We start from the raw sequence: 17,083 nt of genomic DNA, 5'->3' as shown, positions 1-17,083 counted from the left end.
TCTCGTGAGAACACTCGGTCTATTGAACCCTTTGATTTTCAATAAACCTACATTGCATCAGACTCCAAAGACTCTGCATATGATTGTGACGACTAGAAGTGGTGTGAAGGGACCGGGGCCTCCAGGCCGGCTAAGAATTTCCACCACAGAACACAACCCTGTAGGCCACAGTAAGATATGATAAGCTCATGAGGCAGGAGTATAAGTAGGAGTGTCAGCACCACGGTGTGGCCACATGTGGAATTACACCAAGTTGATTAAACAGTCTTGTGATGTCAGGCACCAGTCGCCTGGTTTATTTTCATTAAAACTAAAGGTGGATAAAATGTTGTTACATTGCAAAAACATCCACTAAGCTACTGATTTTATGTTGTTTGCTAAACTAAACAGTTATACAAAAAAAGTTCCCAAACAATTTAACTTTTATAACAATTTGAAAACAGCATAAAATGCAGCGTTTTGAAAATATTTGTGAAAACTGTTCTGTGGAAATCAGGAAAACTGTTCATGAATTTTATTTACTTAATTTTTCAGGTTTGGACTTTGTTTTGGATTTTTCTTAATCTGTGCAATAAACAAAACAAAAAACATCAACAACACCCGCCAAGAAATACAGATGTGAAATTTGTTGTTTTCCAACACCAAGTTCCAAATTAATGCAAAATAACACTGCAAGAGTCAACTGACTCAATATCTGCCAAACATATATGCTCATACACTAACTATATATATATATATATATATATATATATATATATATACATACATACACACACACACAGGTACCAGACGCACCTGAGTGACCATCTGACCACCTTGTTGAAAGCAAAGGTAAAGGATATGTTTTAACCACATGGTCTGAGTATTTTTATTAAATTTCTGAGGAATATTAAAACAATCAAATGATTGTTTTCACATCAGAGTACTTAATTCAAACAGCGACAGATTAGCCTAAAACAAAAAATAATCATACTAAACAGATTTTTTTTTTTTTTTTTATTGTCAGGCATGAAGGACAGTTAAGTTAAAATAAAATACAATTATATAAACACTATCATGGTTATAAAATGCAATTAACAACAATTTGTTCATGACACAAACAACATATAAAATCATCAGAACATTAGATTAACCAGCAGTTTCTAGCGCTTAAATCAACATGTCAGGCGTCTGATTGGTTGTTCTGTCTCTTCGAGGTTGCAGTTACAGATGGTTCAAAAGAACTGAGTCAGTCTTAACAGAATCAACAAAAAAAAAGTCCATCGTCAGGAAGCCATTCTACTGTAAGAAGATGAACAAGAAAGACTAAACTTGGTGTGGGAGGGCTGACGATAGGGACCCCACAAATCATTCTACCGTACACCACCTCAGTGAAAACCATTCAGGGGCCTGGGGCGGCCAAAACTCTGACATATGCAAGAGCAGTTGTCAAAGGGAAAATATGTGCACCCAAATTAATAAAATCATTTTTTTGCTCACAAATAGACAATTTGTTGAAGGGATGTCATTAAGGCTGGTCACTGGTTGAAAGTATATTTAGCTTAAATAAAGAAAAACTTACATTGAAGTGACGCATTTTTTTTTAATTTTGCATTAACATTTTGCATTTATAAAAACTAACTATGACATGAAACTATGGAACTTTTACAGAACAGCCACATATAACACTTACCAGATAATGGTAAAACATAGGGAAGAGTCAAAGCCGTTGAATTATAACATCTATCTGAAATCTGCTAACATTAGCCTCCATGGCAAGATGCATCAAAAGTGTGTGACTCGAGACTACTGTATTTTCTAAAATTACAAAAAGTGAAATAGTCCCTTTAACTGCATTAATTAAGATGGAACTAACCTTTTAATTCCTGCAAATAATGTGTAAAAAAAATGAGCACGATTAGCAACTTTCTCATGAATTATTATAGTACAAAATATATACATTTTTGTGCACAGGTCCTTTTTTTTGTTATTCCGTAGCTCTCTATGGTTTTCCTGAAGATAAAAGATTGAAGTGACATAACTCGGTTATGGAACCATTTTATTTTGCTTTCCTCTACTGTTTGGCCCCAACTGCAACGGCTGAATTTAAATAAAACTAGGACCAACTTCTGGGTGGCTACATATGCAATGAGGAAATACCTGAGATGGCAGCACCTGCTACTCACTCTGACGCACAAAGACTCTGAGCAGAACAGTTCCAGCTTGTAAACTCGTAATCCTTCAGATGCTGTCTGGTAGCAGCTCAACAGGTCGCCGGTGGAAAGAATGCATTATGCTTGGAGCCGGCAGAACTGGTTGGACGAGTTGACGGACAGCAGCTTTCTGCTTCCAGTCAAGTGTGCTTTAGAAGATATCCACGTATACTGTCTGTCTGGAAATGCAATCAGTTCTCAAACAAAGTAAGACCAAGTGCAGTTGTACAAGCTCCCCCTGTGTCTGGTTAGGTTTAACAGTCAACAGTTAAAATCCTTCATTGAACAAGAAGTGGAAATTTAAATTACGTTTGAATTTGTTATTTACAGGAATGTCTATGCATGTTCATGTTTGGATTTAGATTTTGTTGACAAAGCTTTTTTTTTTTATCCCACGTTTCCTCCTTTCACGGCTCGGTCGTCGAGCTAATAACGGCCGGTGTCGTCGTATGAAGTCACATCCATGTCGAAGAAATCCTCCAGCTTCCACTGGAGGGTCTCGAACGTCGGCCGCTCCAGTTCATTTCCCTTCCAGCAGTCTGCCATCATGTCATGCAAGACTTTGGGGCAGTTGAGAGGGCATGGCATCCTGTAGCCCTGCGGGATCTTCTGGACCACCTGTAAGTTCGTCATGTCTGCAAGAATTACAGACATAATGAGAACTGATCTAATAGGAGAGAATTCTTAAACAATCGCCTGCAGGGTTCAGAGACCTCAAGATAGTTTCACTCACTTGGGTAAGGCATGTGGCCAAATGTCACGATCTCATACAGCAAAATTCCAAAAGACCAAACGTCTGATTTAATAGTGAACTTGTTGTCGTGGATTGCCTCGGGAGCGGTCCACTTCACAGGAAATTTTGTTCCTTCTTTGGCTTCATACACATTTTCATTATCTTTCTAGAAATAAAACAAGCACACAATACGGAATTTTACTTTCAGTCAGTCAACGATAGTATAAAATTCCACACTTTGCGACACAGGAGAAACAAATCTGGACTTTACAGGGATAATTTACATAACAGGGGCATATCGTAGTGGACATTTATCCAAAGAGATAAACAAAAACAAACACAAAACTGTGGCATTGGCTGTGGAGTATTTATGAGGCTCTATAATGCATACCTCTATGTGAAGGTAGGATGTGCAACCGAGTTTAAAAAGAAGTCAGGACGCTTTGTAAAATGTAAATAAAAACAGATTGAAATAATTTTTTTCAAATTATATCAACACTTGAAATTAAAAATAGAACAAAGACAACATATCAAATGTAGAAAATGAACAGTATTATTTTGTTTGAACATTATATGCTCATTTTGAATTTAATGTCGGCAACAATTTTAACAACACATCGGGACTCTTCTGGTTTATTTCTGGCATCGGCTCGTTTCAATTTGGTTTATATAAAATATCTCGATATCTTGGAGAACTTTGCTCCCACTGGACGAGAGGGAAGGTACAGCTCAGCTCGTGACACTACCGGGTATTTTCCTCCATCGGCTCACTCGTACTTCGTTAAGATATCTTCACTCAGCAAGAATATAGTGTAAGGCTGAATGCATATTTCGATGTGGACTGTCTGCATAACTCACCCAGCTTCCCACCGTCAGTTTATTTAATAACATTAAAAGCAGGCTAATGATGTCTTTGGGCATTTTTGGATCATGTTTATAAACGGTTACTTTTTTGCATGCTTGTCTAAACCTGCATTTGAAGATGCAACGATGAACTGTGTTCGTAGAAAATAGTGTTCCTGAGCCCATGCAGTGATTTCCTCTACAGTTTCATGTCTGTTTTTTAATGCAGTGCCGCCTTAAGGCCCGAAGATCACCACCACCCAATATTGGTTTTCATCCTTATCCCCTGTTTACAGAGATTTCCTCGTGTTCTCTGAATCTTTTAATGATATTTTGTACCGTAGATGATGGAATCCGCAAATTCTTTGAAATTTTACAGAGGAACATGGTTTTTAAATTGTTGCACTATTTTCCCCCACTCAGTCTTTCACGGAGTAGTGAACCCCTCCCCATTTTCACTGCTGAGAGAATCTCCGAAATTATGTTTTTAAACTGAAATCACGTTACTGATCTGTTGCCAGGTAACCTAATTAGTTGCGACATGTTCCATTTGGTGGATTTTTTTGGCATTACACTTTTTTTTTTTTTTTTTTTTTACTTTTCCAGTCTTTTGTTAGCCTTGTCCCAACTTTTTTCCAAAAAAACAATAAAATTTCTCTGTTTAAAAATGCATTAAGTCTTTATTCTATTATCAATTAAATATGGATTTTAATGATCATCGTATTCTGTTTTTATTTGCATTTTACATAGCCCCCCAACCCCCAACCTTTTTGGAAACTAGGTTGCATAACTACAGAGAGAATATGGGCTTGCTTGAGCTTCATTTTAAGGGAGCACTTCAAGGTTTAAAATACTCTTCAAGTACAGGATTAATGATAAGTGAGAGTAACTCCAACACTTTTTACATACAGTATACAATACCACTTAAAATTTCAAACCCACCATGAAGACCCTGGCAAGGCCAAAGTCAGCCACCTTACAGATGTTGTTCTCGCCCACCAGGACGTTCCTGGCTGCCAGGTCTCTGTGGATGTAGTTCTGTAACTCCAGGAAAGCCATGCCTGCTGCCACCTGGGCTGCCATCTCAATTTGGTGCGAGATGCCCACTGTGACGCCTTTATCCTCTGTAATGCAGGCAGAAAGGCAAATATTCAGTTGCAGTCCAAGCATGTTTTAAGCATCATAGGGGGCAGAGTAAGAAAATATTAAGCCTATTTAGTTCGACTTGGAGCGGGGACGTTACAGACTGCTTATTAATTGCCATCGATATGTTTTCATTTAAAAATATGCAACAAATGCAACAGGGCCTCTCTCAATGCAGAGTTTAGTTTTTCCATTTTGAGCTATGGTAGAAACACAGTGGTGCAACACGGCACACTGTGGAAGAGTACATATGAAGGGCTCAGTCTAAGGCAACCAAAACACAAGGATTCTTAGTGTCAGGTGATTATACCCGAACAATCAGGTGATTAGAGGTGAAAAGAGAATAATGAATAGCACTTCTTTTTATTACTGCCAACAGATGACACTAAATCCTACACACTGAACCCTTAACCTCTTATTAATGTTTAAAAAAGTCCAATTAGTTGTTTCTCAAATTGTCCAGCCTAAAACTAAATCAATGTTTTTTTTAGACAATGTTTGTGCAAGTTTCAATTTCAAGAATTTATGTATCGACTGCACCTCTGACTCATTTTTTTTCAGTAACAGTTTTAATGTTGACCATCTTGGTCAATATTACACTTCATGACTGTATAATTTTGAACAGCCACGAGCTGTTGCAGACGTGTGTGGTAAATTATAGTAGATCTGGGTCACAGATGGACTCGAGGCTGTACACATCTACACGTGACCACCACTCAGTCTGAAAGTGACACATCTGTCACAATGCAGCACAGCATGTGTCTATGAGGCAAACGCAACACATTGCAGCGATTACTTATGAGGCAAATAAAAGCTCTTTTATCAAAAATACTTATCAGGGTCACGAGATTTCTACTATAGAAATGTCTGCACATTGTGAGGTAAGACTCAGATAAATGAGATGTTGAGAACTTCAGTTTACGGTTTCAGTCTGGCAGAACGACTGTGACATTGACACTGGGATCAGGCTCGTCTGGAGGGTTACGTTTCCAAAATAACTATGATTTCATAAAACACTTCTAACTGGGAACAACGTCCGACCCCCCCTGGAGGAGCTGGCGGGGGGGCTGGGGATGAGGGACCTGCAACAGCTGTCTCCGTGACCCGATAACTGGAGGCGGATAATAACAATTGCAATGGACAATGAAGATAATGACATCCTAAGAAAAGGAGAGTCACCTTAAATCTACAAATATGTTTATCACACTTAAAATTATGAAACTAAGAAGGATTGTGTTTTTGAAATATATCGTAGCACTCCGCCCCGAAGGCTTTTAAAGTACCTTATCGGCCTTCATGAGCTTTGCATCACAGCTCCATCTGTTAAAATTTTCTTTTCAGAACAGAACCAAGCGCATGTTCTTTTCACTTCATGCAGTATCTTGATGCCAATAGATAAAACTGGGTTAGTTTGAGTGCTTGTCTATTTACAGGAGAGCAGAATGAGTCACTCTTCATTCATCAGTAAGATCTCAGTCAGGCTTTGATCTGCATTATTATTTCTTGTACAGTTTTTAAGCATAATTATGAAACTAGAAGTCTGAAAAATAAGACGGTAGAGTCTCACATTTTAAAGCTCAATCATAATTGTACTTTTCCCACATTTCATCCAAACTCTCCTTAATAAAATGTATGATGTAAAATGTGTTGGTGGGGACGTTTACATGTTGTTCTGCTCCAGTAGAAGTCTCTTTAGTAGAAGTCCCTGCCACAGGGAGTTGGACTGCTGGACTTTGACCCTGTCATCAAGTGGAGGCAGCAGTTAATCACATCTGTAAAATGAAAAATGTGGTTTCTTACTCTGGAGGTAGTCCAGCAGACTGCCGTTGCTCATCAGCTCTGTGATGATGTAAATGGGCTCCTCCATGGTGCAGACAGCGTACAGCTGAATGAGCTTCACGTGCCGCAACCTCTTCATGAGCTGAGCTTCTCTCAGGAAGTCCTCAGTGTCCATGGTACCTGGGGGGGTGCAGTGATTTTGAGATATGATTTGATTTCCAATAAATAGAATGCCATTATGTTTGTACCAGATCCTCGGATGTTGTCTTGATGAGCCACGGAGGCTGTAACTATCAAGGTGATTTTCTTAACAAGAATTTGTTCTGCGGATAAATGCAACTACTTGCATGCCAGATATACTCGACACAATATCATTTTTATTTTTAAATTCTGACAAACTATCCTATAAGGAACCAACTGGCCACCTGCAAGTGCTCAGTAAACTAAAGATTGGACGTTTCAATCCAAATGTAGTGCAAATTAGAATTTGTAGAAAATCACCAGGAATGTTTCCTCCGTATGACAACCTGTTGTCACATGAAACTTCACGTATGATGGCAGTTAAACTCCATGACAAATGAGCAAACTCTGTTTGCTGAAGAAGACTGAGATGTCGTGGAAAGATCTGGTAAAAGCTTGTAAAAAGTTCATCAGTAAATGTTTTTTTTTTTTTTTTTTTTAAGTTTAAGAGGAAACTTTCACGCTCATTTTCATAATGAGCATTTCTGATGGTTTCTTTTCAGCAGGTTTATGACTTCGGTACTTTGGCTTCTCACACTAAACATGAAGGAGTGATCTCTGTCAGCTTACATATAACTTTCAAATATTTCATATTTACTGGAGCAAAACTGAAGGCGAAGTGGAGGAAATATAAACCATCGGTACCGGCGATTTTAATGGGGAATGTGAGGTCCTTGGCCAATAAGCTCGATGAGCTCGGCGCGCTGGTAAAGACCCAGCGGGAATACCGGGAGTGCAGCATCATGTGTTTCACTGAGACATGGCTGCATTCACATTTCCCGGACCACAGCGCGGCCATACCCGGCTTCAGGACTGTTCGGGCGGACAGGGACGTTGTACAGAGCGGCAAGAAGAAAGGTGGAGGGATTGCAGTCTATGTGAACGAGAGGTGGTGCAATCCCGACCATGTGTGTGTGAAGGAGCGTTTCTGTAGCCCGGACATTAAACTTCTAGCCGTGGGGATGCGCCCGTATTATTTGCCGAGGGAGTTCTCGTCCGCCATTGTTGTTGCTGTGTACGTTCCTCCATCAGCTGACTTAGAGGCAGCAGTGGACACCATCCACTCCACTGTGTCCAAACTTCAGACACAGCATCCCGGTGCATTTTTGGCAGTTACTGGAGACTTTAACCAGTCTGGATAAAGCTCTGCCAACTTTGCACCAGTATGTTAACTGCCCCACCCGGAACACTAAAACCCTGGACTTATTGTATGCTAATGCCATGGATGCATACAGTACTACTGCCCTTCCCCCCCTTGGTAGGTCAGATCACAACCTGGTCCTGCTGACACCAAAGTATGTTCCTCTGGTACAGAGGCAGCCTGTAACCACTAGGACTGTGAGGAGGTGGACACAGGAGGCTAAAGAAGCCCTGCAGGACTGCTTTGAGTCCACGGACTGGGATGTGCTGTGTGGACCACATGGGGAGGACATCAACAGCATGACAGACTGTATCACAGAATACATCAAATTCTGTGAACACACCACCGTACCATCCCGGACTGTACACTGCTTCCCCAACAACAAGCCGTGGATCACCAGTGACCTAAAGGTTCTTCTTAATCAGAAGAAAGCAGCCTTCAGGTCTGGGGACAGGGAGGAGCTCAGGAGAGTTCAGCACGACCTGAAGGAGAAGCTGAGGGAGGGCAAGGACTCCTACAGGAGGAAGCTGGAGGCCAAACTCCAGCATAACAACGTGAGGGAGGTGTGGACCGGTATGAAGGAGATTACTGGGTTCAAGGGGAGAGAGAGAGACAACCAGGGGGCTCCCTGGAGAGAACAACCAGGGGGAACCTGGAGAGAAACAACCAGGTGGAACCTGGAGAGAAACAACCAGGTGGAACCTGGAGAGAAACAACCAGGGGGAACCTGGAGAGGAACAACCAGGGGGCTCCCTGGAGAGGAACAATGAGCTAAACTGTTTCTTCAACAGGTTTAGTTCACTGCCCTCATCTGTCTCCTTCACACCTCCACTGCCTTCCCCCCTCACCCGTCTTTCTCCCCTGGTGAGCTGCATGGACACAGAGCCCTCAACATCAAAGGGCTCTTCCACAATCAACGCCATGACCCCCCCTCCCCCCCTCTCCAGTCCCTCTCTGTGACAACTGGCCAGGTTAGGAGACAGCTGGAGAGACTCCACCAGCGCAGGGCTGCAGGACCTGATGGCATCAGTCCTGGGGTCCTGAAGACCTGACGGCATCGGCCTCGGGGTCCTGAAGACCTGACGGCATGGGCCCCGGGGTCCTGAAGACCTGCGCCGTCCAGCTGGCTGAGGTCCTGCAACACCTCTTCAACCTGAGCCTGAAGCAGGAGGAAGTCCCGGTGCTGTGAAAGACGTCCTCCCTGGTTCCAGTCCCCAAGAAGACGACTCCATCCGGCCTCAACAACTACCGACTGGTTGCCCTCACATCTCATGTGATGAAGGTGCTGGAGAGGCTGGTCTTGGGCCACCTCAGGCTGCTGGTGAAATCTTCACTGGACCCTCTGCAATTTGCGTACCAGCCTCATGTGGGAGTGGACGACGCCATCATCTACCTGCTGCAACGAGCTCAGTCTCACCTGGATGGAACCGGTGACTCTGTGAGAATCACTTTCTTTGATTTCACCAGTGCATTTAACACCACCCAACCACTGCTGCTGAGTGAGAAGCTGCGGGTGGTGGGGGGTGGACACGTCCACCGTCTCCTGGATCACCGACTACCTGACAGGCAGACCACAGTTTGTCTGTCTGGGCAGTGTGCCGTCTGATACGGTGGTCAGTGGTACTGGAGCTCCACAGGGAACTGTTCTGTCTCCCTTCCTGTTCACCTTATACACCACTGACTTCCAGTACAACTCAGAGTCCTGCCATCTGCAGAAGTTCTCTGATGACTCTGCAGTGGTCGGTCTATAAGGGATGGACGGGAGGAGGAGTCAGTGGTCGGTGTATAAGGGATGGACGGGAGGAGGAGTACAGGGCAGTAGTGGAGGACTTTGTGGAGTGGGCGGGGAGAAATCACCTGCTCCTGAACGTGGCCAAGACCAGAGAGATGGTGGTCGACTTCAGGAGGAAGACGATGGCTCCACAACTGCTGAGAGATCTGGGAGAGGAGGTGGACATGGTTGAGGAGTACAAGTACCTCAGTGTCTCCATGACAACAGACTGAACTGGAAGACCAACATCAACGTTGTCTACGAGAAGAGGATGAGTCGACTCTTTTTCTTGAGGAAACTTCGATCCTTCAATGTGTGCAGCAAGATGTTGGAGATGTTCTACCATCTATTGTGTCCAGTAACTGTACTTCGCTGTGGTCTGCTGGGGGGGGGGGGGGGGGGGGGGGGGGGCGCAGCAGCATTGGAGCCGGAGACACCAACAGATATTAACAAACTGGTTAAGAAGGCCGGCTCCATCATCGGCTACAAACTGGACAGTCTGGAAAAGGTGGTGGAGAGGAGGATGCTGAGGAAACTATTATCTATATTGGATAATCCTGACCACCCTCTCCACCACCTGCTGCAGGGACAGAGGAGGACGTTCTCCAAAAGACTCCTCCAGCTCCGCTGTCACAAGGACAGATACAGGAGATCATTCCAGATCCAGGAGATCATTCCTGCCCACTGCAATAAGACTGTACAATAACTCACCTCTGGCAAAATCCATCACACAACAATAACACCATTGTCTGTTCTCTGTTTTTCTTGGTTGTTTAAATATATAAAACAAAACAAAAAAACTTTGCACTATTGTTTAGTTAGTTTTAATTTAATGATTCTATTCTATTTTATTTTATTGTATATACTGTGCATTTTTATATTTAATATTTTTTACTGTTATTTTATTTCTTTCTTGTATCTATAAATGCTGCTGTAGTGAAAAAATGTCCCCTTGGGGATTAATAAAGTAACTATCTATCTATCTATCTATTTAAATAAGTGTGATTCGATTGGTCTCTTAAACAGTCGGATGAAAAAAAAATAATAATTACGATTTGATTTCGCCAAGTTTTTAGATTAGTGCTACACAAAGCTATTGTTTTAGCCTACCAGGTTTGAGGGTCTTCACCGCAACTGACGTGGTTTCATTCCACAGGCCCTCGAAGACTTCACCAAACTGTCCAGCTCCGAGCTTCCTCAGTAGTTTGATGGACTTGCGATCGATCTCCCATTGGTCGACTGTGTTGTAGGACAGACCGTGAGTCTGTGGAGCCTCCATCTGCGTGGGCAGGAAGAGTCACTCCCAAAATAAGAGGCAATAATTCAAATAAGAAAACAAACGGCACGTGTTCAGTTCACGTGGTGCTGCACAGTGTTTCTTTACCTTTTTACACGGCTCACCCAGACGTGTGCAGAGGCCATCAGCCTGTCCGGAGTAATGTTCCACCAACTCGTTCAGTGTTAGAAAAGATCTGTTCCTCGTCACAAAGTAGTGACCGTTCTCCAGTTTTTTCAGTTTGTAATGCTTCACCGCCCCACTGTCCAGCACTGAAAAACAACAAGTAGGATTTATCAAGGCGTACCTGAAGGTTATAAACAATACAGCCCAATGCAGGTTTGCCATGTTACAGCCCAGTAGGCTTCACGTGTGAATGTTTCCTCCTGCTATCCTGTTGCTTGCTAATGTCAGCATAGTATGTCTTCATTAGCTAAGTGAGCCTAACTGTGGTTTGAAGCTGCAGCAAATTATTTTTTTTAAACCACTTTGGGGCCCTGAAACATCCTTTAAACCAAACACTGATTGTTATTGCAAATGTATGAACAAACCGTTTCTGCATCCAGTGGACCCAGAGCACTCTCAGCACCCATCAGGAGCTGTGCTGTACTTTTGGTCTTGTTTTGGTGAGAAAAATACATTAAGTGATTAAATTCCCCCACTATATCTATGGGCTAATTGCGAGGTGTGTTTCAGTGGTTTCATGTTGCGCAGTTAAATTGCCTTTATCACTTTTCCACTGAAAAACACTGTCTTCTTTTACACTTCAAAATGAGGTTGTTAAAAGCTGCAGTGTGCAGCTTTTCAGGAAAAGAACATCATATAGACTGAAAGCTTGTTATTTTTAGGCCTGCTTTGCTGCGTCCGGCACATGGTGCCTTGAATCTGTACAGGGCTCAATGAAATCTGAGGACGACCGAGGCTGCCACAAAGATCTGTCTCAGTTGCAGGCCATGGAAGATAATGACCCAAAACGCAGCTGGAATCCCCGTGTAAATCCCCACCCCCGTGGAATGGCCAAGAACAAAACATTGGACTATTCTGAAGTGACCTTTCCAGGGGTCCTGATGTGAATCCTGTCAAGCATCTATGGAAAGAGCTGAAACGTGCAGTCTGGAGAAAGAACCCTTCAAATCTGAGACAGCTGGCTCAGTTTGTCTTGTAAGATCGGACCAATCTGCTGTTAACAGGGGCAGAAGTCTCACAGAGCAACAGAAGTTGTTTTACAACAAAATATTAGCTTAATTGTCCCATTAATTTGATCAGTGCCATTTTCATTTTTATTATTCAAAACATTTTGTTGAATCCAAAAATCAAAATCAAATTTTGATTTATATTAAATGGAAATAATAATGGAGGCAGATTACTTTTATCAGTTTCAAATGATTTTGGTGAACATTGTGTGTTTTTCTCTTTTCAATCGAAGAGTTCCAACAAACGGATCCACGACTGCATACTGTACGAAACTTCAGATTAGCACAATTTAGTTTAAGAATTAACTGTGAATGCTTATTGTGTTTTGCCATGTGTGGTTGCTATTGTTGTTGATGCTCTTTGTGCAAAGCAGGGGGGGGGAACGGAGAAAGCTACACAGACAGCAATCGATCTTCACTTTAATAAGGCGATATTAATGCATAAAATCTTAAGATTGAACTTTTAATATGCTCCTTTTACAGCCTTAAAGCATGGATGCATGTTAATCCGGTGTAACTCTGAAGACGGTAAAGATCTGAAGAAAAGCAAAGCCGTGTGTAAAATACGCAAAATGGAGGCGAGATACTTAACGGGCATCGTCGCAGATACGCAACCTGCAAATGCATTTGGGTCCAAGTTCACATCCAGTTCTTCACATCCCCCCAAAAAATAAAAGCCTGTCGCAAATTTATATGCAAAGATACGCACATGCACCATAACACAAGAGAAGCACATTAGGTTTTACCGACACGCAGACAACTCCGAGAACATAACTGACCAAAGTCGTACCTTCCTGCAAAGCAGCAGTAAAGAAGCACTTATTGTCATAAATATGAAAAATGGTCACGATCTCCCGTTCTGCCCCTCAGTGTCGAGTAATGGACAGAAAAGAAAAATAATTATTTTATCCTGTTGGACACTTGAATGATTAAATTAAGGCCACAAATTTGTTTTGGAGGTCACGGTTTCATCCTTGAGTCCAATAAATGTAAACGTCGGGGACAAATTTTAAAGAGGTTCCCGCAACGCGTTCCTGCGATAGCGGATTCACAACAATAAGACTGACGGACAGGACGGATTTGAGGTCATATTGACCTTGACCTCTGACCTTAAATTGCACATGAAATCATTTTTGTTGTTGTTGTTGTTTGAAAGAAGAGTGTATTTGGAGCTGTTGACAATATGCATTTTGCTTACCCGAGAGAGCGAGCTCTCCTCTCTGACTTTCAGAGTTTCTGACGAGGAAGGCACCGTGCTGGTTCCCTTCGGCCAGCAGCATCTTCTCTGCATCCAGCCTCTTGGTGTCGGGAAAATACCATCTGCAAATCAGATGTTCAGCCAAATTACAAATATTAAAAGCCATATAATGCTCTGAATGTACTCATATCACAATTTTTAATAGCCACATATAGTCAAACCATGCTGGTTTACTACCAGGCGAAAATAGGACCGCCGCTGCCGCAATTGTATTTGTTTTTTATGTTTTTGATGAGCCCGTTTGATTTCTGCAAAAACAAACGTTATATTATTACTGCGCTTTGGACTCTTCACGTCCAGATCGATTCAAAACACCCGAGTGAAGCTCATCCAGGCAACATCAAGCTTTGCGTCGGGCGGTTACCGAGAGCATAAACAAATGTAACAATCGCAGCCAAGGTGATTTTATTTCCGTGACTATTTATCCATCAAAGCGAAAACCTCGCAGCAGTTTCACGTGAGCACAGTTACAACGTGACCGCGAACACGCTCGTCTGACACGAAGTCAAGCAGACACAACTTCGGTGGAGTTGGAACATTTCAAACTTCTTTCATTCAAAACTCACGAACTAAACGTCCTGCAAAACACAAACAAGGTCTCGTTTCTACAGAGGGAAGAAGACGATGAGCTACACTCACGACGGATTTATCATCAAAACCAGCCGTCCTTGGAAACGAGCAGATTAAACTGCTCTGCATGTCCAGGGACCATCCACAAAGTGCAACACACACAAAAAAAAAAAAAAAAACATCAATAACTTCATCTTTATTCAGTGGTGTCAGCAAAACCACTTCACACATCAATGGCCTTCTCTTTGTTAAAATTACGCAAAAGCTCATTTTTCCAAACTCTAATATTTGCTTTCACAAGTATCCGTTATTTACTTAAAAAAAAAAATAATAATAAAAAAAATTCCTCAATATTATACAACAGCACATTCTTTCAAACTACGATTTTTTGTTTTTGTTTTTTTAGTCGAACCAACTGACGTGTGAAGGGATTTTTTTTATTTTATTTTATTTTATTTTTTTTTACACTAAACTTTGTAAGAAATGAAGTAATAGCAGATTCCCTCCAAAAATCCTCAAAATTAAGTAAAAGCAAATTACACCTGGAAAAAGGACGGTGGAGAATAAAGAAGTGGGAGAATGAATGGCAGCTGACGGGTGTAAATGGTCGTGCAGTGGGTAATATGGATCAAACAGAAAACTAATCGCTTGTTAGTTACATCATGTTTGAATTTTCTGATTTTACTGAACATAGGTGGTTGTTGAAACATATTTTTTGTTTAATAAACGTCAGTAGTTTTGCGTGCACAAAACTTCTTTTTTTTTTGCATCCTCCTGAATATGATTTTTTCCCCTGTGTGTTTTGAGAGACTTTAAAAAAAAAAAAAAAATGAAACTATAAACACGGCGCGTTATAAAGATTCACATCTCTCAGAATTGATGTGCTGGAAGCAGAGAGTCACTGACAACTTGGGAAAGTGTGTGACAACAAACAACAAACAACATGAGCCTCACTCGTGAATGAAATAATCGGAGGCTTGATCAAAGGAACAGAACCTGAACAGTATACAATTGGCTCAGCTGCTTTTTGCAGGTTAATCTATTTTAATAAACTGAGAATAGCAACAGATGCCAAATACGCCTAATCAGAAACTTCTCCATAAGCTTTAACTGGTAATAAATCAGGTCCAACTTATCAGAAGTTAGCCAGCAATAAAATGATGTATTCAGATATAGACAATAATACCGTTTTGGATGGAGGTAAAATGGAGTAAAGAGTAAAACCTGAACACTTATTAAACAGGTGGAAGGGTTAAAGGCCTGACCTTTAATATTCCATTTCACTGAGAGGACTTTGGCATTCGGTCATTCCAGAATCTGCTATCCTGTTTTTATAGTATTCTTATGAATAAAACAGAAAAAAAAAAAAAAAAAAAAAAAAAATACAGCCGAGAAGGAACATGTTTCAGCTGCCTGTCCAACAGAACAGATTACAAATTTGTGTTGGACTTTTTTTTTTTAGGATGCTACGTTTTCAAGGAATGAAGTTACATGCAGCAGGAGAGAAAAAGGATAAATGACCTCCCAATAACCTGCAGGTCTTTCACAGCATTGAATTAGTATACCTGCAGAGAAATAAAAGCTTGTTGCAAAACCAGTTTCTGGTTTTACTCACGAGGATGTGGTCAAACAGGACCCACAGGAATACAGGCAAAGTCCCTTTAATGCACCGTTGTTGTTGCTGTTGTGTCTTTGAACTGTACCTTCGTGGAAATGATTAATTTCAGACGAGGAAGTGGAGGATTCTTCCTGGTCTCAGGCAATGATTAACTTGGTTTGAGTCAAGACTTGGACTCAAAAGACACAAGACGGCAAAATACGGTCTGCTGTCACATGTTCCAGTGTTTGTAAACGTAAATCCAGTGTGGCGTGAAATGACAGAAACTTGTTTGCAGGTGTTTTAAAAGTCCGAAATCAGTAAATGCGCGCTACTGTGTCATACACGGGGCAGCAGCCTCCTCTGGTGGATGATCCGTTTCAGATCGCTGCCGATACTAACAGGTAACAGGCCTACTTACGGTTCCGCGTCAATGCTCTCCACAGGCGCCACATAATTGGCGGGGATGTATCCCTGTTTGGATGCCGACAGCCCGGTGAGGCCTTTCGCAAACCACCAGTCACCGGCACTTTTGTCCAGCGCCTCGAGAGTGTCTCCGGTGTTGAAGCTCAGGTCGTCCTCGGTACGCCCGGAGTAATCGTACAGGGCGACGTAATAGTCCCCGGTTAACCCCACCGGCAGCGGCGGCAAAGCTCTTCTCTTGTAGAGTTCTGACGCGTTTTCATTCGCCGCGGTCCGTTTCTCCTCACCCCGGATCTCATCCCGGGTCTCATCCCGGGTCTCACCCCGAGACGGGCGAGTGTCACCTTTTTTAAAACACGCCAAAAAACTCTGCCAACACGAAGAGAAGCTCACTTGGATCCCCATGATACGCGTTCGTCAATCACAGCCAGTCATAGTGCGCTGTCAGACGAACACAGATTGGGGAATTCCTTTTCCTGTCGGCATGGTCCAAAATGTAATAATCCAGCATCGGACAGCAGTGGTCTTTGACCTCAGCACAGTGTGAAGGGGAAGTAACTGCCACTTTCAAGTTTCCAGGTCGAATACGGAGTTCAATGTGCAACTTGCAGCAATCACCTGCACCTGTTGAGGAATGGGGAGTGGCGCGCAGCTGACTCCCAGCCGCGGAGTGACGTCATGTGCCTTGAGAGGCGTCACCGCGCCTGCTTGAAGATCTGTCATGATTACATTATGAGGAATGTGGTTTAAAAGACTGTGATTGCTATCAGAGGGTTTTTTTTTAGCGCTTTTTTTTCTAAAGCACTAATTTTCCTTCTACAAAAAAAAATCTGCAGTGTCCAGAAACATGTTCGGTTTAACAGCCAAGTGGAATTTTTTTTACAAATTTAGACAACTACAGTAAAGTAAAAAAAAAAAAAATTG

At 42.1% G+C, this 17,083-nt stretch overlaps 1 protein-coding gene across 1 annotated transcript; it reads right to left on the bottom strand.

Moving 5' to 3' along the window:
• Positions 1–1,562: 1,562 nt before the first annotated feature.
• On the bottom strand, positions 1,563–16,732 carry frk (fyn-related Src family tyrosine kinase). Its single transcript, XM_069161794.1, has 8 exons — positions 16,158–16,732; positions 13,510–13,631; positions 11,227–11,390; positions 10,953–11,121; positions 6,712–6,870; positions 4,711–4,892; positions 2,926–3,091; positions 1,563–2,827 (listed from the first exon to the last, which is right to left on the bottom strand). Exons 1-8 carry the CDS (start codon positions 16,562–16,564, stop codon positions 2,619–2,621), a joined length of 1,578 nt encoding a protein of 525 aa, XP_069017895.1. The 5' UTR covers positions 16,565–16,732; the 3' UTR covers positions 1,563–2,618.
• Between the last annotated feature and the right edge of the window lie 351 nt (positions 16,733–17,083).

This window comes from Embiotoca jacksoni, unplaced genomic scaffold (genome assembly GCF_022577435.1).
Source record: "Embiotoca jacksoni isolate LCO1_2020_lvr unplaced genomic scaffold, fEmbJac1.0.p SCAF_29, whole genome shotgun sequence".
NCBI lineage: Eukaryota > Metazoa > Chordata > Actinopteri > Embiotocidae > Embiotoca > Embiotoca jacksoni.
The sequence above is the reverse complement of the archived record's forward strand: the minus strand, read 5'-3'. Positions and strand labels throughout refer to the sequence as shown.

Excerpts from the sequence above, each read along its gene's own strand:
- frk (XM_069161794.1), bottom strand. The coding sequence starts at position 16,564 with ATGGGGATCCAAGTGAGCTTCTCTTCGTGTTGGCAGAGTTTTTTGGCG. Across the intron at positions 11,391-13,509 it reads AGGAGAGCTCGCTCTCTCGG|TGCTGGACAGTGGGGCGGTG; the intron begins GTAAGCAAAATG and ends GTTGTTTTTCAG. Across the intron at positions 4,893-6,711 it reads TCTGCTGGACTACCTCCAGA|AGGATAAAGGCGTCACAGTG; the intron begins GTAAGAAACCAC and ends CCTGCATTACAG.